General features: G+C 29.0%; 3 protein-coding genes across 3 annotated transcripts; 2 read left to right on the top strand and 1 right to left on the bottom strand.

The window, feature by feature from the left end:
• Nucleotides 1–1,697: 1,697 nt before the first annotated feature.
• LOC110647600 (uncharacterized) lies at nucleotides 1,698–5,149 on the bottom strand. Its single transcript, XM_021801518.2, has 5 exons — nucleotides 4,419–5,149; nucleotides 3,843–3,990; nucleotides 2,528–2,748; nucleotides 2,188–2,361; nucleotides 1,698–2,022 (listed from the first exon to the last, which is right to left on the bottom strand). Exons 1-5 carry the CDS (start codon nucleotides 4,635–4,637, stop codon nucleotides 1,936–1,938), a joined length of 849 nt encoding a protein of 282 aa, XP_021657210.2. The 5' UTR covers nucleotides 4,638–5,149; the 3' UTR covers nucleotides 1,698–1,935.
• Nucleotides 5,150–8,271: 3,122 nt separating this feature from the next.
• On the top strand, nucleotides 8,272–9,515 carry LOC131175260 (uncharacterized). The gene is made up of 3 exons (XM_058138969.1): nucleotides 8,272–8,685; nucleotides 8,844–8,994; nucleotides 9,088–9,515. Exons 1-3 carry the CDS (start codon nucleotides 8,272–8,274, stop codon nucleotides 9,513–9,515), a joined length of 993 nt encoding a protein of 330 aa, XP_057994952.1.
• A 9,750-nt stretch (nucleotides 9,516–19,265) lies between these two features.
• Nucleotides 19,266–22,868, top strand: LOC110647601 (serine/threonine-protein kinase PBL34). The gene is made up of 6 exons (XM_021801519.2): nucleotides 19,266–19,743; nucleotides 20,403–20,722; nucleotides 20,838–20,973; nucleotides 21,448–21,581; nucleotides 21,665–21,788; nucleotides 22,109–22,868. Exons 1-6 carry the CDS (start codon nucleotides 19,623–19,625, stop codon nucleotides 22,561–22,563), a joined length of 1,290 nt encoding a protein of 429 aa, XP_021657211.1. The 5' UTR covers nucleotides 19,266–19,622; the 3' UTR covers nucleotides 22,564–22,868.
• Nucleotides 22,869–23,343: the final 475 nt, after the last annotated feature.

Raw genomic sequence — 23,343 nt, 5'->3', positions numbered from 1 at the left:
ACATTCCAAACTAATATTTTAATTATCAATTATTTTATTATTTTTTCCAACAAAATTAATTTTTCATTTTAGTTAATAATTATATTATGTGTAAATTATTTTTCAACTGTATTTTTATATGGTTGAAGAATTTAAAAAATAGATGATAAATATGATTATAACTACAAGTAAAATTGATTGAAAAAAAAAGTTACAATATGGTATGTCTTCACAAAATTTATTAGATTAATAAAAATGATGATATACATATATTGTACATTTATTTAAAAATTTAATTTTTATGAAATTTTATTTTATTTTATATCATAAATTTATATAAAGTGACAATAATTTTCGTGAAAAAATTATTTTGCAAAAAAATATATCATATTAATAAAAAAATAGTTTAACACTTTACAAAAATAAAAGATATAGCATTTTTGAAAATAATATAATAAAAAATTATTTTTAATTAATAATAATGTTATATAATTTTATTATTATTAAATTTAAATAATTCAATTCATTATTATTAATTTAAAATAATTTTTTATTATATTAATTACAAAAAATATTATATATATATATTATTAGAAATAATATTATTTTTCATTAATTTAATATATTTTCTACAAAGGATTTAAAAAATAAATATCACTTTACATAAATTTATAAGATAAAATATAATAATTTCATAATATTTAAATTATTTTTGTGAATAAAATAATGATTATATTTTAAATAAAATAATCATAGAAATTATAATTAATTTACATATAACAAGAATTAAATAAGATATTTTAATTAACTATACCATAAATTAATTACAAAATTACCATACAGAAACGGTGAAAATTTATTAAATTAAATAAAAAAGAAATTTAATAAAAATTAATTTAAGAATAATAATAATAATAATAATAATAATAATAATAATAATAATAATAATAATAATAATAATTTATTATTTAGATAATAATTAAAAATTTAAAATTCATGGGCATTAGTTTTAATATGGAGCTCATTCAACGATCTTGTTTCTTTGCTTCGTGAAGCCAAGGGAAAAAATTCAGCATGAACAGTAATAATAAAAAATAATAATGTAATAATAAATACATAAATTTTATTTCATATGAGAAAAAAAAATTGGAGAAAAAGAGAAACTAATTATGTAAAGGTTTAAGACCCTGAACGACTGAACCCTTGTTGATCCAAAACTTACACCGTGCAACCTAAAATCTATTATTCTATAGATTAAATGCTGCAGCAAATTTTAGATTTTGCTAATTATGAATTTGTTTATTATTTTTAAAACTTTGTTTGCTATATCAGTTTAAATTTCTTGTTTAGAACTTGAGACTGTTTACCACCTCAAAATGAGGCCTGTGACGTTTTTAGGTCAAAACTGCTTAAATTTCAACTTATTTGTACAACTAAACTTGCATCGTGTATATGAATAGGTCATACGTTAATAACTTTGAACTTCGTTTAACAACGAAAGCATTTTCTGTCGATACCCAGAAAAAGAATACTGCAATTCAAAACAAGAAAAACAAGAAAAAAAGATCGACCGCGGTACCTAACAGCATCAAATCAAAGCGATCAGTAGCAGTTGGTGATCAGAGTGACTAGAAAGAAGTACGATATGCGAATTTAAATAACTTTGGCACCAAGAGCGCCTTTTTTCCTTTTGTATTTGCCATAAATCAATGCATATAAAAATTATTTGACAAATCTTTTGCATATAAAACCTATAATTTTTATGAACATACAACACATTTAAAAACTAAATCCAGACAATAAGTTTAGTTTGAAAGAGACTAAATTGGTCTTTTAATTTTGAATGCAGCCTGCCATTGGTTCACATAATCCACGTTTGCAGTCAAGCACCAAATGAATGCAAATACTCGCAGTGTAATAGGATCTTTTCATATTCCATAATAGACAACGGTTTCGCTAGAAGACATCTGGGTGGAAACGGCCAGGGATTGAGTTGCTTTGTTGAGCCTGCTTCAAGTGCATTGTCAATGCATAGTTGTTCAGCTGATAGGTCATTGCATCAAAAAAGAGTCATTGCATTAGAGTCCAGAAATTGGAGGGTTATAAACCATAGGAAAATCAAAACTTCAACTTTTTTACGATCACAATGTAAAAGATAAACCAAAAACTTAGATTATACAAAAACTTTCAGGAGTTAGCGAGCTCAACCTCCAAGGCTCTCAACTGCTCCTGGTATTGGGACACTAATTGCTTCAGATGCTGCAACTCCTGGTTCCTATCTCCAAACTCTTTTTGACGCTCATGCTGAATAGATACAGCTCGCTTGAGAATTGCATTTTCTTGAATCAGTGCTTGCACTTGTTCCTTCAACATCATATTTTCCTAGGAAGATCAAATAATTACCACATCACTACCCCTCAAAACAAAAATAATAATTCAGCTTTGCCACCCCCCTTTCTCCACACCAAAAAATTAATTAAATAAGTTAATAAAAATATAAATATAAATAGATTAAAAGGAAGAATAGTAATAGCAATGATTGAAAAACCTGTTTAAAACTTTTGGCTGCCTCTGCTCCAGCATGCGCACAGACAGACTTCTCCAGAACTTCCAGTGCTCTTGAAGCACGAGCTCTAGCATCATCCATGTTTGAGGCACTCGTCATTTCCCTAACAAATAGCTCTACCCACTCTGCACCATCCATTGGAAGTTGTGGTGTAGCTGATAGATCATCAGTTGATGGAGCTTCCATAATAGTTATTGTTATGCCTGAAACGAAAGATTGTTCTGCCCATTAAGAAAACATATGGAAATAAAATACAATATGATTTCCCCATGTTTTCTTTTGAAACTCAAAATGCAATTCTCACAATCACCATGTTCTATCTGATTGAAAGTGCAAATAAGATGAATGACACAGCAAGAAGAAAAAAGATAGCAAGGCACTTGTATCATGATTCACAAGTTAGAACAAAGCAAAGACAAGAGGGCAAGGAAAAATGCGGTCAAAATTGAAAATAGTAAAAAGTCTTGATGCCTCTATAGTACTGACCTAAATATATCTACTTATTTATGTATTTATATACAAACATAATCCAAAAATTGAATTTGATCCATCTATACATTACATGTTAGTATGTTACAGATTGAGGGGAACCTAACACAGGCCCCCTGAATTCTTATATATCAACAAACAAGATAGTTTTCTGGGAAGCCAATATGTACAAAGACTTGCTTATGTGGATACAAAACATATAAAGAGGAACAAAGATACATTGCAAAACAATTAGAGAAGGAAAGGTTGCAACGTGCAACACATCATTTGATTAGAATATTAATATAGCCTAGAGGTATAAACTGCCAAATAAAAATGTTTTAGACACGAAAAAATAATGGATGTGGTGTTTGGAGATGAGAAAACAAAAGAGATACAAAAGTGCTAAAGCTACAATAGAATGATATATATTATAGCATGAGTAATAAATCAAAATCAACCATCTATCAGAAGTTGAGTATGCATACAACATGCAGTATTATATTTATTGCATCCAATGCACCATATTGGAACAACTCATTCAGAGTATTAGGCAATGCAGATAAGTTTTTTCATGCAAGAAGGAAAATTTCATTTTTGTCATCTTGATTTCTCATTATCACAATGGAGCTAAACACCTAAGCTCACAGGAAAAAACTAATGAAACCGAAAAAATTACAATATTTTTCTTAATTCAGCCAATTGAATGAACATATTCCACACATACACACATACATACATATAAGAGCAGACAAGATCTCAGCCCATCCAAAAACAAGCTTGAAACGTCCAAGATATATGGATGATCCTAAAAGTTTCCTGTGCATACCTTGTTGGACATTAGACTCAAGGAGTACGTCTGATCTAAGTACATTGGATCCCACGTTGTTCTCAGCCGAAGCTAACCGAAGCTCATTCAAACTTCTGATAGCTGAATCTAAATCATCACCGCATTCTTCAAGTGCTCTCTCAAGAATCTACACACAAACAGTTAATAATATCCCTTGTTAATGATAGAATATATATGTTATGAACTCCAAAATGCAAAAGATAAGCAAAAAAGGGGGCAAAAAAATCAGACACTCCCAAATTAACAAATGGAAATGAAACAATCACATACAATTATGCTGAAAACACATCAAAATGTAGAGGTAAACCAATTAAACGAAAATATACATCATAAACAAAAATCAAATTCAACAAATAGTAAATTAAAAACGCAGTAAGAATTTTTTTTTTTTTTACCCTTTTTGAAGAAAAAAAAAAATCAATTCCTCAAAAAAAAAGTCCAATGATTTCGTTGCAATTCACAGCACTCATTCAATCAAAACTTCCAATCGATCAATACATCAATAAATCAAAATATAGAAAAAGTAAAATCATATATCTAGATTAAGAAGAGAACCTGCTTGTCCATATCAGGGAAAAGAGCAACGAGTTTCTCGATGAAAAGCAAAGACGATTGATTGAAGGAGGGGGAGGAGACAGAAACAGCGTTGTATGACCTTGGAGGAGAGAAATGAACAGGAGAGGAAGGGGAACAGCGGATTCTCTTGGAAACGGGAGGGCTTGTCACTGTCAATTCTTCAAAAAAGGATCTCTTCCCGCACACTATGGCAGACATAGTTTCTATTTCTCCTCGTCTCTTCTTCTTCTCTTCTCTCTCTCTCTTTCTCTCTCTCTCCTCTCTATCTACCTATCCTCTACCCTAATTTCCTCCTTCAACCACAGTTTCGTGTTCAAGCAGCACCGATCGGATCGATCTATCTATCCAAATTCAACAAAATCCCCAAAGAAAAAGAAAAAGAAAAAAAATCTCCTTCGATACTTGTCCTGATTGAATCGTTTTCTCTGAACCTAAGAATTTAGGAAATTTTATAAATTTGGATGGAATTAGGGTTTTTCTGTACCTAATTCATTTATTAATTAGTCTCCGAAATAGATAAGGGCCGAGAGGGGGTTCTCCATTTCCTCTGCTTTCCTCTTCTCGGCCTCGATTGTCATTATGTAAGCAATCGATTGCAAGGTGACGTGTCGGTCCATGAAAGGATCCGGCAGCAGTTTGATGTTGAGAGCTTGTTTATAAAGATGAATTACAGATTACGTATTTAAATTCAGAATGCGGCATCAATATCAGCTTTATTTTTTATTTATAATGGAAATTTTCTAATATTAATTTAATAAATATAAGAATTATAATTTTTTAAATAAACGATTTCACCATTAAAAAATTAGCCTAACACATTTAAAATTTTAAAATATCATGAATATCCTCCAATAAAATAGAATAATACTCTAATTAAGTTAATAATAGAAATTAAATTGAATTGAATATATTTATAAATATAAAGATAAAATAAAATATAATTTTAAATTAAATTAAATAAAATAATTTTATTATAATAAATAAAAGTTAAGTAAAAATTTACTAAATTTGTGGTGCAAGAGGAAGGGGCTTAAGTGTGACTCCGGGCAATTGAATTTCTTCAAATTTACGGAACCGTTTAAAACTTTTTTTTTATTTGTCGTTTTTTTCGTTTTAGTCGTTTGCAGGCGTTTTTATTCTAAAAAAGAAAAAAAAATGCACGTAGGTTTTTTATTTTTTAAATTAATAAATGAGAGAATTTATTCAAATTTAAAAGTACATTAGATAATGAATTTTTAAAATATAAGATATTATAATAAATTTATTTATTAAATATATAAATTTTATATATAAAATAAATTGAATTTAGATGAAAATATTATTATTATTATTTGCTTATTAAGATAATATTTAGATTAGGTGTTTGGAGTAGTTGATGAAAGTTTCATATCTAAACCCTGCGTTAAATTCATTTGGTAAACGTATCAAATGGTTGCTATTCAGCTGATAAATCTTTAAATTACAAAAGTTTAAAAAATTATAAAATTAGAGTTATTTTTAATCAGTTGTTGTTTTAAAATAAAAAATTATTTTACTTTTTTCATAATATATTTTTATATCATTAAGAATCTATATTACTCATACTACCTTATATTATTTAATTTTTATTTATATATTTTAATAATAAAATAAATTATATATATATATATGCCTTTAGTAATCATTTGACACATCAACAACAGCTGCTAGACAAAGTTTTACTAAACATGTAATATAAATCAGTTGTCATTAGCTATCAGTTATTAGTTAGCAGAAATAAATATTAGGAGATATTTGATACACCTATTAAGTGTAACTAATAGCTAATAGACACTCAAATAGGTGAACTGCAGTGTTTGGTAAACTTAAAAAAATAGAACTAATGACTGATAAGTAACTGATATGATACTCGTCAGTCGTAGTTTATGTCAGTTTTATTTTTAGAGTTGTTTTTCATCATATAACTAATTTAATTTTATTTTTTATTTAAACTGTAAAATCTTTTTTCATTTAACTCAAAAATTAATATTATTAATACTTTTATGCAGTGTTAGCAAAGGCGAGGCGAGGCGCCCCTTTGTCGCCTCGCCTGGAATTCCTAGCGGGACTTTGAAGAGGCAACACCTCAGGCCATAGAGGTGAGAGGAGACGAGGCGAGAGGTGACGCCTCTTCACAGCAACGGTAAGTTTTTTTTTTTTAAATTAAAAAAATCAATAAACCTACCATTTACTTACCTGATGCAGCCACACTACTTCCTCACGAAGACAACAGAGCCGTTTTTTTCCTCAACCTCACGAAGATAGCAGAGCAGAGCCTTCCTCGACTTCACGATGACAGGTACGCCCTCTCTCTCTCTCTCTCTCTCTCTCTCTCTCTTATCTTCTTCTTCTTCTTCTTCTTCTTCTTCTTTCCTCGCTCCGATTTCTCTCTCTCACGTCCCTTTCTTTTTTTTTTTTTTTCCCTCTCCACTTTTCTTCTTTCCTGCTGCTGCTCTGTTCGATCTCTCTCTCATGTCCCTTTTTTTTTTCTCCCTCTGCACTTTTCTTCTTTCCTGCTGCTGCTCTGTTCGATCTCTCTCTCACGTCCCTTTCCTGCTGCTGCTCTGTTTTTTATTTTTTCTTTTTTTTTTCCCTCTCCTCTCCTTCTTCTTTCAGCAGTCCCTTTTTATTTTTTCTTTTTTTTTTCCTTCTCCTCCTTATAATTAATTAGTTATTATTAATTAATTATTTATTTGTTAATTTAATTATTTTATTTTTGATTCTTGTTAATTAATTATTTAAATTTTATGGGTATTGGTAAATTGATTATTTTACTTTGTATTCTTGTTTAATTAGTTGATTAATTAATATGGGTATTGTTGATTTGTTGGTATTTAGTTTAATTTTTATTTGTTATTCTTGTTAATTTGATTCGTTTTACTTTTTACCTTATTAATCAGACATTATTTGTTAATTATTTATTTATTTTATATAGGTATTATTAATTTATTGTTAATTTGATTTTTTATCTTCTTATTATTGTTAATTAATTGTTTAATTTATATGGGTATTGTTAATTTGTTATTAATTAGTTTACCTTTTACTTGTTATTCTTGTTAATTAGTTTTAGTTTGATTAATTTTACTTTTTTTCTTGTTAATTAGTTATTAGATGTTTATTTTATATGAGTATTATTAATTTATTGTTAATTTGATTATTTTCTTTTTGTTCTTAGTAAGTAATTGTGTAATTTATATGGGCATTATTACTTTGTTGTTAATTAGTTTACTTTTTACTTCTTATTATTGTTAATTAGTTGTTAGATTAATTAGTTTTACTTTTATCTTGTTAATTAGACATTAGTTGTTTATTTTATATGGTATTATTAATTTATTATTAATTTGATGATTTTACTTTTTGTTCTTATTAATTAATTGTTTAATTTATATGGGCATTATTAATTTGTTGTTAATTAGTTTATTGTTTTACTTTTTACTTATTATTCTTGTTAATTACGTATTTAATTTATATTGGATATTGTTAATTTGTTGTTAATTTATTTATTTATTATTCTTGTTAATTATTTTGTTAGATTATAAATGGGTAATCAGAATAATGCATCTGGATCTTCTTCTAGTAGTAGAAGAACGGACCCAGGATGGGCGCATGTAATTCAAGTTAGTGAAAATAATACCAATGATTTTCAATGCATGTACTGTATGAAAAAGTTTATAAAGGAGGAATTAATAGAATCAAGCAACATATTGCTGGAGGTTACAAAAATGTAATTCGGTCTCCAAAATGTCTAGAAGATGTAAGGAATCAAATGCAGAAATTCATTGCTAAAAAAAGAGAGCAAAAATCAATTATGAATATGGAAAGACCACCTGAATTTGATGATGTTGAAGTACTGGGATTAGATGAAAATGAGAAAGAGGAAGAGTTGATGCAAGAAATTGGCAGTGAAAGAAGAAGGCAAGTACTAGAGGTTACAGGTAATAGTGCTTCAAAAAAACTAAAAGTTTTACCACCACAAAGTAGTAAAGGGCCTATTGACTGTTATTTTTCCCCTAGACCTACTGTTATGGGAAAAAATATAAGGCAAACTACCATTGATGAAAATAGTCTAGCTAAAAATGAGTTAAGGGAGCGTGCTTGTGTTGCCATAGCACGATGGATGTATGATGTGGGAATAGCTTTTAATGCTGTGAATTATGATAGCTTTGGGGAAATGATTCAAGCAATTGAAAATTATGGGAGAGAAATAAAACCTCCAAGTTTTCATGAGGTTAGAGTTCGGTTACTTAACAAAAAAGTGCAAATCATAAATGATCTTCTCGAGTCTCATAAAGAAGAATGAGAAAATTATGCATGTACATTGATGTGTGATGGATGGACGGATAGAAAAGGGAGAACCTTGATTAATTTCTTGGTAATAGTCCAAAGGGAAGTGTATTTATTAAATCAGTTGATGCAAGTGATGAATCAAAGACAGCGGCATTGTTGGCTAGTTTGATTGAGAAAGAATTGATGGAAATTAGTCTTGAAAAAGTAGTTCAAGTTGTTAAATATAATGCATCAAATAATGTTGCAGCAGGTAAAATTTTTATTTAATTTTTTCTATTACTAAAAAAAAATATCATTTTATTTTTATTATTAATGGAATGAATTTTCTACTTGTTTATGACAGGGAGAATATTGGAAGCAAATTTTCCTCATCTATACTGGACTCCATGTGCAGCCCATTGTATAGATTTGATGTTTGAGGATATCTTTAAGATCCATGTTTTCAAAGAAACATTCCGCAAAGCTGTTGAGCTTACTGGTTTCATATATGGCTCTTCAGGAGTTCTAAATATGTTGCAGAAGTTTACTAATGGAGTAGAATTGCTAAGGCCAGGGCAAACTAGATTTGCTACTGCTTTTATTACATTGGGAAGGATTCATCTTCAGAAAGCTAACATTAGAAAAATGTTTACTTCAGAAAGTTGGACAACTAGTAAATGGGCTAAAGAGGTAAAAGGCAAAAAGTGTGAAAGGACGATTTTGAGTCCTGCCTTCTGGAATCATGTTGTTTATGCTCTTAAGGTTTCCGGTCCTCTTGTTCGTGTGCTTTGACTTGTTAATAATGAAAAAAAACCAGCTATGGGATATATTTATGAAGCCATGGATAGGGCTAAAGAAGCCATTGCCAACTCACTCAATGGCAATGAAGAGAAATACAAGAGCATTTTTTAGATTATTGATGCGAGATGGTCACTTCAATTGCATCGTCCTTTGCATGCTGCCGGATACTTTTGAATCCTGAATTTTTTTATCTAAATAAGATGAGAATTGAATCTGATGAAGAGGTCAATACAGGATTGCTTTCGTGCATTCATAAAATGGAAAAAAAATTTAGCAAAAGTTGACATGATTCTTGATGAAATTGAGAGATACAAGGCAGCTGCAGGGACCTTTGGATTTCCTTCTGCTATTAGAGGAAGAACAACCAAATCTCCAGGTTATTAATTTAATTCTTATTAATTTTTCATTTTGCTCATTTATTAATTTATATCATGAATTTAACAATCATTGGTTCTATATTTTAATAGCTGCTTGTTGGAAAACATATGATACTTCAAGTCCAAATCTATAAAAGTTTGCTGTAAATGTTTTGAGTCTCACATGTAGTGCAAGTGGTTGCGAAAGAAATTGGAGTGTATTTGAACATGTAAGTAATATATATATATAAATATAAATTTCTTAATTTGTTATTTTATCTTGAGCCTTTTGAGTTTGAAGTTTAACTTATTTGTTACTGTAAAATAAATGACAGCTTCATAGTAAGAAAAGAAATCGGCTATTTCAAGAACGCTTGGACAATTTGGTATATGTGAAGTACAATAAAGCGTTGCTATGCCGACACACTTATGGGGATATCACAACACCTATTGATTTGGCAAATATTTATGAAAGTAATGAATGGTTGCTTGGTGAATTAGAAAAAGGCGATGGGGATGATGATGATGATGATTCTCTTATTTTCATGAATGACGTATTGACCTGGGGTGATGTTGGTAGAGCAGCTGGAGTTTCTGAATCTAGTTATGAATCGAGATCGGCTGCAAGATCAACACTACCAGTTGAAACTCCATCATTTCGAAGGCCTCGTGCAATGAGAGGTGCATTATCTTCGCAAGTTGATGAAAATGAAGATGATTTTGAAAATCTTTATGATGAGTAGTTTTAGTTATAAGTTTTTTATGTACTTCTTGCATTTTGTTTATTATGACTTACAACTTATTTTTATGTATTAAAGTCTGAACTTTTATAATTTACATTTTCTATTATGTGACTTATGACTTGTTTCTAATTTTTTATTTATTATGTATAATTTTATAGCATCACTTTTATACATCTGCTGAAAATTCAGGTATGAACTACTTCTTTTTTTAACATCTCTTATTATTATGTGTGTTTTTACTTATGCTATATATTTTAATTTTACAATCTCATACTTTCACTTGTATCTTATACTTAAGCTGGAAATACAGGTATACACTATTTTCAATTTCTCTTATTTTAGATATAAACATAGTGTAAATAATATTTTTTTTTCTTTTTAATATGTTTTTTTACTTATCAACTATTTAAAAGTGTGTGTGTGTGTGTGTATATATATATATATATCTTATACTTAAGCTGGAAATACAGGTATACACTATTTTCAATTTCTCTTATTTTAGATATAAACATAGTGTAAATAATATTTTTTTTTCTTTTTAATATGTTTTTTTACTTATCAACTATTTAAAAGTGTGTGTGTGTATATATATATATATATCTTATACTTAAGCTGGAAATACAGGTATATACTATTTTCAATTTCTCTTATTTTAGATATAAACATAGTGTAAATAATATTTTTTTTTCTTTTTAATATGTTTTTTTACTTATCAACTATTTAAAAGTGTGTGTGTGTGTGTGTATATATATATATATATATATATAATTTAAACAATTAAGGTTATGGCGCCTTGCTTCAAAAAGGCACTCGCCTCGCCTCTCGCCTCTCGCCTCTCGCCTCTTGCGTAAGGCCATAGAATACTCTATCGCCTTAGTGTCGCCTTTCGCCTTGATAACACTACTTTTATCTTTTTTATTTATAATTTTAACATCTTAATTAGTGCATTACAACTTTGTTAAAATATTTTTCATTAATAACATAAAATATAAAATATTTATTTATTATAAAAATACATCTTATGCATCTAAAAACTTAAAATTAATTATAAGTTTTTCCTTTATCAACAATAATAATTATTTTACTATTTTATAACTATATTTTTAAAGTTAGATAATAATTTTTTTAAAGAATTTAATTATTTTTTATTTTAATAATAAAATAAATTAATAATTATATATTTATTTTAATAATAGAGTAAATGATATAATATATAAATTAATAATTATATATTTAATTTAATAACAAAATAAATAATATAATATAATAAATTTATAATTTTATACTTATTTCAATAATAAATAAATTATATAGTATATACTATTATTGATCATTTTACATATTAACAATAATATTTAAGTATAATTTTACTAAACATTTAATATAAATAAACTATCATCAGCTACTAGTTATGAGCTATATATTAGCTAATAGTAACAGCTATCTATTAGCTAACAGTTATCAGCTCTATCCAACCGTTAAATCAAATAAGCCCTTAGTAATTAGCTATCAGTATTCAACAGTTAAATTAAATAGACCGTAAATAGGTTAGGTTAGAATTAGATTACGAGCCGGGTCATCATTGAAAATCAGTGCAGCAGTGCTGATATATTGAACCCATACAAAAGCAACCTGATCCAACAAAGACAATTTTAATATAAGCTATTTTGTAAGATGCATGAATTATAAAGACATAAATTTATTTCTAAAAAAATATGATGATTATCAATCTTCAATTCTAAAATTGAAAATTTTAAACTTAAATCAAACTGATGAAATCAGTTGGCTAAATTTTGTTTTCATACTTATCAACAGAATTAATTTAATTAGGAAAAACATAAATTTCTTATTTTTTTTAATTTAGATTCAACTCTATTAAAATATTTTAATATTATTTATTTTGAATGCATCAGATTAATGTTGGGAGTGTAATTTTAATAAATTTAATTTTAATGTGCAAAAATTGAACTCTAAAATATTCTAATTGTAAATAAAAAATAAAAAATAAATTTAAGTTTTTTAAAAAGACAAAAATAGGTTTTATGCAATCCATTTAGAATGCTTTAATTTAGAGATAAAAATATAATTATTTAAAATATCTCAAAAAAAAATTATTGTAAAATGAATAATATTTTATTGATTATAATTTTTCATATTGTCTAATTTAGGATATGATCAGAAGTTCATTAACCAAAGCCAAGGGAGGAAACAAAGGGAGATAGATCAACACCAAAAGTTACCAGAAACAATAGGGCTGGTTAACAAGTTCAAAACTGAGATTTCTTCCAAACTAGTGAGCAAGCTAACTAGTCAAAACGAAAGCATGCATATCTTCCCATCAATCACTAACAAAAGGGATTCTCATAAGATAACATATTTTCAACTACATCATGATGGTGACGCCAAATATGGAGCCTTGTTGCACAAGTGGTTCAATGTGTGGTGTGCATCATACAAAGAAAAAAAAAAAGAAGGAAAGAAAAATGATAAATTTTCCAGGCAAACAATCACTACTAGTCCAAATTGTAAATTGTGAGCTTTTGTATTTGGTTATGGGAGGAGATGAGATTGATTTGTCTTTAGAGTTTTGATCTTTTGGGCCTGTGTGAATGTGATGCCCAGTGTCTGTCCATTTAGGAAATGGTCCATCTCCAAAAGCATTTCACTTTCTCTCTCTCTCTCTCAGGCTATTTCATATGGAGCTCTCTACAACTCCAATTATATGGATTTGCACCTTTATGAGTTTGCCCATATGAAAATGATGACCTTCAGTGGACTAACACTGAAATCTCTCTGTTGTGTGCTTATATGTGCAGTGAGGTTCTTGATAAGGGACCCACACACATAGTGGGGGCAATGGGTATCTCTCTTTTCCAACCAGGGACCCTTGCCAAGTTGCCAGCACATGTAGAAGAAAAAGAATAGGATCTCTCCCTCATTTTGCTTTTCTTCAATCAAAGCATCATAGAATACCATTTTTTTTAATGGTTGTTGATGAAATGACCTCTCACCATGCAAGCCTCTCCTCTCCTCACCTCTCTTCCCAATCTCATCCCATACTTTTTTCCCCTTTTCTCTTCTTTTATTGAAAAACATAAAATAAAAAAATAAATTAAAACCTATTTACAATAAAATTGTAAAAGAAAATACAATTAATATCCCTTCTTAAAATATAAGAAGTGAAAAAAATTATGAATTCGTCTAATCTAATTCGATCTACTGGCTAAAGTTATAATACTACTTGCGGATAGTTGTTCAATTCAAGTGTTAACTCTCTCAAATTCTCAATAAAAAAAATATGAATTCAATTTTTTTTATTTATTAATTATAAGATTTATTATTTTTATAACAAAACTATTTATTCAGCTTATTAATTATTATTTAACTTGTTAAATTTCATTTAAATTAAAAAAAAAAATCTCTTATTTTTAAGATTTTTCAAAATTAAAGAAGAAGAAAAAAGAGTTGATGATAGTTCCATTTTCCTTCCATTTGGGAATGGACATAAGAGAGTGTGTGTGATGGAATTGCACTCAAATATGCTCTTTGACTATATATGAACCTTTATAAAAATATATATATATAAAAAAAAAACTTTCCTATTAGCTTTGACCAGACAATAATACAGACCAAGAATATTGTTTACTTAATGGAAACTCATATTGACCCTCAACCAGGAAACCTTTCAGGCACTAAATCTTACACATGACTGAATAACTCTTTGAAAGGAAGACATCTCATTGCCAAGCTCCCAAATTAACCCACTTAAATTAATCAACATAATTAATGCTGAATTTATGTTCTTAATTAGGTTCACAGACAAAATAGTCCCCACAATAAATTAACCAATGCTTAATTAATAAAAACTGCCCCCCATAACCTTTACATATATCATTGTGCTATCTTTTGACATTAAATTAAAAGCTTGGGGCCTCTAACTTCATTTGTATAATAAATTAATAATAATAGTAATAATAATAATAATCAACAATCCTTAATTGCAATATTAGAAGGCATATTAGAACTATGCATGTTCTGGAAATTAAAGGGCAACCCCACAAAAATTCTATTGTATATTTTTTTTTTAACTTTTTGTTGCTATTAGTCGTTATTTCTACGGGAACATTAATTATTCTTATTATTCCCTAATTATTTTATCATTTCTTTTATTTATTTATTTATTCAAAGCGTGAAACATCAGTTTTCAAGAAGGGTGTATTTTTTTTTTTAAGAGAATACACATGTAATAGACACTATACATATCTTTTAACAAAATTACTATAATTTTGTAATATATTATATATTTTATATACACATTTTTCACTAGCAATAAGAGATTTTGAAAAATCAACTTTCAAGCACCGAAAAAATAATAGAATATAGCACTACATCACACACAAACGTAAATATAATTTTAATATTTTTTTATAAAAAATATAGTGTCGAACACCCTTTAATAAAATTATAATAATTTTATAAAAAAAAATACTTAAAGAGTATATATCTTATATATAAAACCAGGGCAAGCTATTATTTTCCAAAATTTTGGGGTTATTGGTGGGTTCTGCTATTCTATCTTCTTTATCTTCCAATGTTAAAAGGGAGTTTTATTTATCAGTTTATATGTGCGCTTGCATTAATCCTCTCTTTCATCATATATATGCTTGCCTAGAAAATTCATTTATTTTATACTTAATTACAATCAGATAATCAATTTAAATTAATGATATGTAAATTCATATATACATATATTGTAATATTTGAATGCAAAAAATAAAAAATTTAAAATTTCATAAGCTTCTTTTCTATTTGAAAATATGTATTTGAAGCTATTAATTTAATTAATATAATTTTTTTAACGAATACCTTTAAAAAAAAAATCTAACAAGATTAGTTCCTTTATGGACATGAGCTCTCTTTTCTCATATATCAAAATTCAACCTCTCTAGAATTAATTATCCTAAATGCACTAGATTAATATAGGAGAATGCACCTTTAAAATTATTTAAAGAGAAAATTTAATCATGGTGTGCAAAATGTGTTGAGTAATGGCTCATATTCTGGGGAACTTTCTAGGGGATCTAAAGGCCCAAAGGATTGGCATCAAAGTATAGTTAGTCTGGTAGCTGCACAAGGGATACTGTGAAAAAGGCCCTTCTGCACAGGGGGTAGTGTGGAAAGTTAGTGTTCACTCTACACTAGGTGGTGGTGTAGAAAACCCCCTCCACATTGGGGGGTAGTGCAAAAAGTCTAACCTATTTTAAGTGGCGTTTCAACTGCGGATTGATGCAAAAATTCCTATTTTGGGTGGGATATTAATCATCGTGAAAATTATTATTTAATTTTTATATTTTAATAAAATTAATTATTTAATTTTTATATTTTAAAAAATAATTATTTAATAATTTATATTTATTTTCGTTAAACTATTTAATTTTTTTATTAAATTTTCTGTTAATCAATATATATTTAACAATTATTTAGTCTCTCTATTTTAATAAATTTAAGTAATTAGCTTCTATCTTTTAAAAAACACTACTATTTAGATTAGTTCATGCATTTTGAAATATAATATATATTCTTAGATGAAAATAAAAATTTTATTGTGTGGATACTAAATATAAATTTATATTTTTTTAAAAAAAAATTTTAAGTATTTTTATTTAATTCTCTAGGCATCATTTTTGTGTTCTTTTTATTAAAAAATTATTTTCCTAAATTATCATTCTGGTTACTTGGATTTCTTGAAAATTAATTAATCTTTTTATGCATACCACCTATATCATTTTCTATCAATAGATGAAAAATAGAGAGAGAATGAGGGGAAAAAGGTTGTGGGTGTAGAGGGGAAAAGACATGAGAAGAAAGAAATAAAGAAGAGAAAGTCAACATTTAAAAAAGTAACAAAAGGAAATCAAAAGCTAATAAAATCTGAATTAACTAATTTGTTTTTTAAAATATAAGAATCAATTTATTAATTTCACTAAAATAAAGAGATTAAATAGTAGTTTGATTAGCATTAAATCCTTTGACTAATGAAAATTTCGACGAAGATATTAAATAGTTTAATGAAAATAAAATATAGAGACTAAATAGTATATTTTTAAAATATAGAGACTAAGTAATAATTTTATTAAAATGCAGAGACTAAATAGTAGTTTTTCCTTAATTTTATGTGAAGCAATTAAGTTAAGGCTGATTTGAACTATGAAGAAAGGCTAAAAACATATAAATACTACTCTTATGAGTTGTATTGGTGATTTTTGCTTGAGGCTAGGTTTTTTAGAGAGATCTTGTTTTTAGCTTGTATCTAGGAGATTTCTTTCATAGTGAAACAAGAGAGCACAACCCCATGGATGTAGGCACATTGCCAAACCATGTAAATCGTGTCTCTTTTTTGTGGGTGTTTGTTCTTGTGATTTGCTTATTCCTTAAGTGTGAATGAGTGCGTGGTTATCATGCAATACAAGGCCAGCTTTCACAACAAAATGTTGGTTTGAGGATATCCTGATTGTAAATACTACAAAAGGAAAATAAAATTTTGTTTTCACTTGTTGAAGCAATAATTAATGCCCATTAGAAACTTTTCCCCTTTTTCATTTTTCTTCTCTCTATTCATTTTCTTCTTTAGATATATTTCTGGGCAGCCATAAGTGAGTTTCTCACCGGTCGACATATCCCATATTGGTTTTTAATCAATTTAATTTTTTTTTTGTTGTTTTCTGTTTTTTCTAATAAATTCTCATATCTATATTCATTTTTGGAACAAAAATTAGTTTTTCTCCTTTGTTTTGTGTCTTTTAGAAACAAATATGAGCTTCTCTATTCAATATTGAGGTCCTACTCTCCCATTACTAGCAGGTCTTATCTTCTCTTAAAATTTATTTATTTTTTTACTGTAGTATTTGATGGGATTTTTAGAATTTTAAAATATAGTCTGATCATTGACTCCTTTTAGTTAGAGACTTTAGATATTTAAGTAGAAGTAATTATTTTTTTTATTAATAGAGTTTGATAGTGTAGTGTAATCTTTTATTAAAATTTGGTAATTTAAACTCTTATGCGGAATATAAAAATAACAAATTCTAAAAGAGTAGTGTTGCAGAATATTTCTTTTATCTTTCAAAATGAAAAAAAGAGTTTTTTTTTTTTTTCCAAAAAAAATCAGTTACCAATCCAAAAATCATTATTCTCTGCAGAGTTTTTTTGAACAAAAATTTTTAATTATGTATTTATTTTTCTTATGAAAAAATTATATTATACTTACATTATGATGCTTACGAATGGATCATCAATTTTCTTAAAAAATTAATATTCATTAACTAATTTCATTTTCTAGGTATGGACATGGTATATTCTACTCCTTCGCAATTTATTATTGTTTTTACTATACAATGGAAAGTAGTGCAATTTATTTCATTGAGAAACAAGCTTACGGTGGAGAGATTACATCTGAAGTTTCTGAATTAAATATATTTATATGTGCAGATATTCATTTAAGAGAATCATTATTTTTCACTATTTATTTTTTGCAAATTTTAAATTATACTTGTTGTTTAAGCATATGCATTGTACAAGCATATGTGAATGAGTTTAACAATATAACCAGCAAGAATCTGCGTTTTACTTTTAGCTCCTTCAAAGCATAATTAACGGACACAAATAATGGAATTAATTAATATTAAATTAAAAAGAATAAAAGAATATTTATCTTAATTTATAAGCTAATTAAATCAATTTATAAATTTTAAATATAAAGTAATCTGCTTATTTATAATAATTTTTGAGTTTATAAATTAAACTTATAAATTAAAAATAAAAAGTTGGAGGACGCAGGTTCTTATTTTAGTGATTATAAGCTATGTATGCTTATAAACAATTTGATCAGGTATTTTACTATATTATTTTTATTTAATTTTTAAAATTTTATCATAAATCTCATTTAATATATTTTTTAATCATTTTAATAATAAATATAACTATAAAGTATTTTTTATAAAATATATTAATTATGTATCCATCACTTATACACTTTAAGTAAACATATAACTTTAAAATTTTAAATATTTATAATCATGAATTAACTTATAAACACTAAATGCTTGTAAACTGATTTGTATAAATTAAAATAAACACCCTTTAAGTTTAAGATTGATATATTGAAATAAGGGTATATATATATATATATATATATATATATATATATATATATATATAGTCTCACCTAATATATGGTCTTATCTCGTTGGTTAAGGGTTGATTTGGCATTAATGTTTAAACTAAAGTAGAGAATAACCCTTATTAAAATTAAAAATTAAACAAAATTATTTTTTTTTGTATTATGTTTAAAATATTCTCTTATCAATTTACACATATCAAATTATTTTTTTTTTTAAATTAATTTGGTATACATTTTTAATTAAATAGAATTATAAAAATTGAAAAGATAAAATTTTTTACGATTAATCCTAGAAAAAATAAAAATACTCTCTTGAAAGAAAAATTATACGATAAAATAATAATAATTTCATTGTAAATTATTAAACAGAAGTGTATTTTTTACCCCTTCTTCCGGTGAACTAATGTTTGGTGGGTTTGCTCAAGCTAGCAATAACTATGTAATAAGCAGAGAGTTTGGTAATTTTGCCCCCCTAAACAGAGAGAGAAAGAGAGATCCATTCTCCATCCCCACACAAAAGGTGGTGGAAAAAAAGTTCTTTTTGTACACACTGCGATAATGGTGATGATGATGCCTGCAATCTCCAACAGCAACACCAACACTAACTCAAACAACAGCATTTTCATTTCCTCTCTCTCTTCCTCTTCTCTTCTCTTCATAGTTCTCCCAATCTCTTCTTTTCTCTCAGGCTCTTAGTTTGTTTTTTCCTTCTTTACTATAACCATGACCAATCTCTGCTCACCTCCCTATCATATCCCATGCAATTATAGTGACAAACCATGTTAGACGGATAGAGCCACAACTCAAAAAGAAACTTGATATGGATAACAAGTGTGGGTGTTGGGCTCTTCTAAAACGGAGTGTTATAGGTTCCTGTAAACCCTCTGCCTCTAGAGACTCTGCTAAGACTATCCCTCGCACTAGTCTGGTTTATGATGCAGGTATATGTTATGTCCCCTTTTGTTGCTTGTTTCAATTTCTGATTGCAATTTTTTTGCCCTTTCCTTTTGTGATTTTCATTTTTTAAAAAATCTAAGTTATCTGCCAAAACGCTCCATGTGTATCTGCATAAGGGTCTCCTCTGTTTTTGTTCTGTGACATTGGTTTTTTCTGCTCTCTCTCTCTCTCTCTCTCTCCAATCTTTTTAATAGCTTCAATATAGAATATGTGATTTGATTTGAAAGTGGTTGAAATTCAGCTCCTATCAAGTCTTCTGAGAGTATGAGCTTGAAATAATCTCAAAAGCTTTTTGTGTGGCGTGAAATTATGGTAAAGTTGGCATTTGGGAACAGATCTCAAACTGGGTTTTCTCTGATGTTGCCAAAGAGATCAGCTTCCTGGGTAGCGGACAATGGAAAATGCTAGTCTAAATTTTTTCCTTTCTATTCGCAAGACAAACTTGGTAGCAGACTCAAATCCAAGTGCAAAATTTGAGTTTCTCATGTTTTCTCTTTATATTTAGCTCAAGCTGAGCCTCTGTTTCAATGCTTTCCGTCCAGGCTCAAAACTAAGCAAAATTGGAAATAAAGCATGTAAATTTTGTGTGAAATAGTTGTGTAAAGTATAGAAAGAGGTCTCACACTCAATTCTGTTGCTGCAGCTACTGAGACACGATACCTAAATGCTAGCAATCGAGAGTTATGCCCTCCAAATGAAGCACAATTATCTTCTGATAATCCTGATACACCACCAACTGATAACAAATCTCCATGCCAGTTACTCCAATTCACCTTTCAAGAACTAAAATCAGCAACAGGTAATTTTAGGCCTGATAGCATTCTTGGAGAGGGTGGATTTGGATATGTCTTCAAAGGATGGATAGAGGAGAACGGGACAGCACCAGCAAAACCAGGGTCAGGAATCACTGTTGCGGTAAAGAGTTTAAAGCCTGATGGTCTTCAAGGCCATAGAGAATGGGTGGTTAGTAAAATATCTGTTTTTCTTGGGTCAGACGATTGATGTTGAAGGAGACTGTCGTGTGAGACGATAAGAAGAGTGAGAGATTTAACATCATGACAACTTTTCTATGTTGCAGGCTGAAGTTGATTTTCTTGGACAGCTTCACCATTCCAATCTTGTTAAGCTTATTGGGTACTGCATTGAGGATGATCAGCGTCTGCTTGTTTATGAATTTATGACTCGAGGAAGTCTTGAAAATCATCTTTTTAGAAGTGAGTTAAGAGGTTTAATTGCCTTTTCTGGGTTATTTTTACTTAGCTAGATCACTTAAAAATGTGTTTTATATTTCAGGATCCTTCATCAATATGGTCAGTAGACATTCTCAGTTTTTTACCATTTGATCTTTCTTTGAAATTCACTTTCCCTCTTATTTCTTCCATTTTCCTTCCAAATTATTCTAGCCAAACAGTCCCATGGTGTGAATAGACCTTGTTGCTTATCCCAGAAAGATTTCCATTTCCATAAATTTAGACTATGCACCTTATTGGTTTGTTGAAAGATTATACATCATTTGCCTACTTTATTCATGAAGTAATGCTATTTCTGCATATTTTTGTTCAAGTGGACTGTGATTTTCTCTTTTGAACGCTTCCAATGATTTTTCTTTCATTAAATTTTTAATTGTTATGCTAGTACAACTTTTAACTGTATTGAAGCAAATGCTGATGTTGTCATAACTTTTGAAGGGACAATACCTCTTCCATGGTGCAGCAGGATTAAGATTGCACTTGGAGCAGCAAAAGGATTGGCGTTTCTTCATGGTGGTCCAAAACCAGTAATTTACAGGGATTTTAAGACATCAAACATCTTACTTGATTCAGTATGTAATAGTTGATGTCAGTGCACAATAGTGTTTTAATAATTTTCTTTAACTGAAGCCTAATACAAAGATTTCTTTAACAGGAATATAATGCAAAGCTTTCAGATTTTGGTCTAGCAAAAGCTGGTCCCCAAGGTGACAAAACTCATGTTTCTACCAGGGTGGTTGGAACATACGGCTATGCTGCTCCAGAATATGTGATGACAGGTACAGAAGTTGTAATATTTGGTTTGGACTTCTTGAAACCTTTTTTTAACTCTCACATACAGATCTTTGATTCAATGGAGAATTTAAGTCAACTAGAGAACAAGTTTATATATCTGTAGATGAATAGGATTGACTAACTACTGGCATTGATGATCTTCTGCTTAAGGAGAGTTTTTTATTAGCCCTGCGCTACTAAGAACTCTTTCTTCATCCAGTTTAGCTCCTTTGGAACATATTCTTCAAGGCTAGGGAATCAGATCATATTGTGAATCATCTGGTTGTGGATCTAATAAATTCTACACTTTTGGCTTTTCTCCCAGGACACTTGACATCTAAGAGTGATGTTTACAGCTTCGGAGTCGTGTTGCTTGAGATTTTGACGGGCAGAAGATCAATGGACAAGAAGCGCCCTACTGGTGAACAGAATCTTGTTGCATGGGCTCGGCCTTATTTAGCTGACAAGCGAAAGCTGTACCAGCTCGTGGATCCCCGATTGGAGCTGAATTTCTCCCTTAAAGGGGTCCAGAAAGTTTCTCAATTAGCTTACAACTGCCTGAGTAGGGACCCTAAGTCCCGCCCTACAATGGATGAAGTTGTGAAGGTTCTTACTCCATTGCAAGATCTAAATGATCTTGCCATCTTATCTTACCATTCTCGTTTGTCTCAACAAGCAAGGCGCAAGAAGAAATCCGAAGGAACTCAACAGCACACAAATGCCTCATCTAAAAGCATCAGAAATTCTCCCTTGAATACTGGAAAGCAGCGATGTAGATGATGGACAATCAACTCAGTCTCCTTGATTGACTCAAACTATGAAACAAAACAAAGGTTGGCATGTCCACCTTTGCTTATTGGTTATGTGAAGAGATTATATTTCAAGCTTGTGGTAGAACTTTTGGTTGTTTTAAGATTTTGCTTGAGCCAGAAAGATATCAGAAGAGGAAAGGCAAACCAGTTTCTATGAAACCTTACACTAGAAAGCTAACCATCTATTTGTACCTTCCTTGAGATTTGCCTGTGTTGTAATTGAGATATATCTTGTAATTAGATAAAAAAAAAAAAAAAAACTTCCATTTCTAAGATTGCTCTATGCAGCCACATGAATGTCAATTACTTGAGTTTTTGGAATCACATAATTGCTTATTTCAGGTAGTTTTGTCAGCACAGTGTACTTTCCAGGGTTGATTCATCTCCAGGAACCAAAAATTACAGTTTTTATCGATTTAGAGCTTGCTTTATGGGGAACCTCAAACACCCTTTGCAGTTGAAAACATTTATGGATATTTTGTGGTTGCGCTTGAATATAAAGGATACCAAGATTGGGCAGATCATTGTATGCACCAAGTGAAATACCCCTTCACCCACAAAAATGTGGGTGCTCCATAAATTAAGGAGAGTTGATCTCACATGAATGTGGGTGATGATGTATATGCGTCGATTACATTGAATAATTTCCCCATTGGCGGGCTCAAGGATGAGCACAGACACTGTCTTGGTTGGCTATAGATTCTCATGTATATATCTACACAAGTCTTGTCCAAGACAAGCCACTTCC

This window comes from Hevea brasiliensis, chromosome 17, assembly GCF_030052815.1.
Source record: "Hevea brasiliensis isolate MT/VB/25A 57/8 chromosome 17, ASM3005281v1, whole genome shotgun sequence".
NCBI classification, from domain to species: domain Eukaryota; kingdom Viridiplantae; phylum Streptophyta; class Magnoliopsida; order Malpighiales; family Euphorbiaceae; genus Hevea; species Hevea brasiliensis.
This window is presented reverse-complemented; position numbering and strand designations above follow the sequence as displayed.

Bases quoted from the DNA above. Each gene is read 5' to 3' on its own strand.
- LOC110647601 (XM_021801519.2), top strand. From the start codon at position 19,623: ATGGATAACAAGTGTGGGTGTTGGGCTCTTCTAAAACGGAGTGTTATA. The intron at 20,723-20,837 runs GTTAGTAAAATA...TCTATGTTGCAG, and splicing joins AAGGCCATAGAGAATGGGTG to GCTGAAGTTGATTTTCTTGG. The intron at 21,789-22,108 runs GTACAGAAGTTG...CTTTTCTCCCAG, and splicing joins TCCAGAATATGTGATGACAG to GACACTTGACATCTAAGAGT.
- LOC131175260 (XM_058138969.1), top strand. From the start codon at position 8,272: ATGGAAAGACCACCTGAATTTGATGATGTTGAAGTACTGGGATTAGAT. The intron at 8,686-8,843 runs GTTAGAGTTCGG...AATAGTCCAAAG, and splicing joins AACCTCCAAGTTTTCATGAG to GGAAGTGTATTTATTAAATC. The intron at 8,995-9,087 runs GTAAAATTTTTA...TGTTTATGACAG, and splicing joins ATCAAATAATGTTGCAGCAG to GGAGAATATTGGAAGCAAAT.
- LOC110647600 (XM_021801518.2), bottom strand. From the start codon at position 4,637: ATGTCTGCCATAGTGTGCGGGAAGAGATCCTTTTTTGAAGAATTGACA. The intron at 2,749-3,842 runs GTATGCACAGGA...CTTTCGTTTCAG, and splicing joins TGAGTCTAATGTCCAACAAG to GCATAACAATAACTATTATG. The intron at 2,362-2,527 runs GTTTTTCAATCA...TGATCTTCCTAG, and splicing joins CAGCCAAAAGTTTTAAACAG to GAAAATATGATGTTGAAGGA.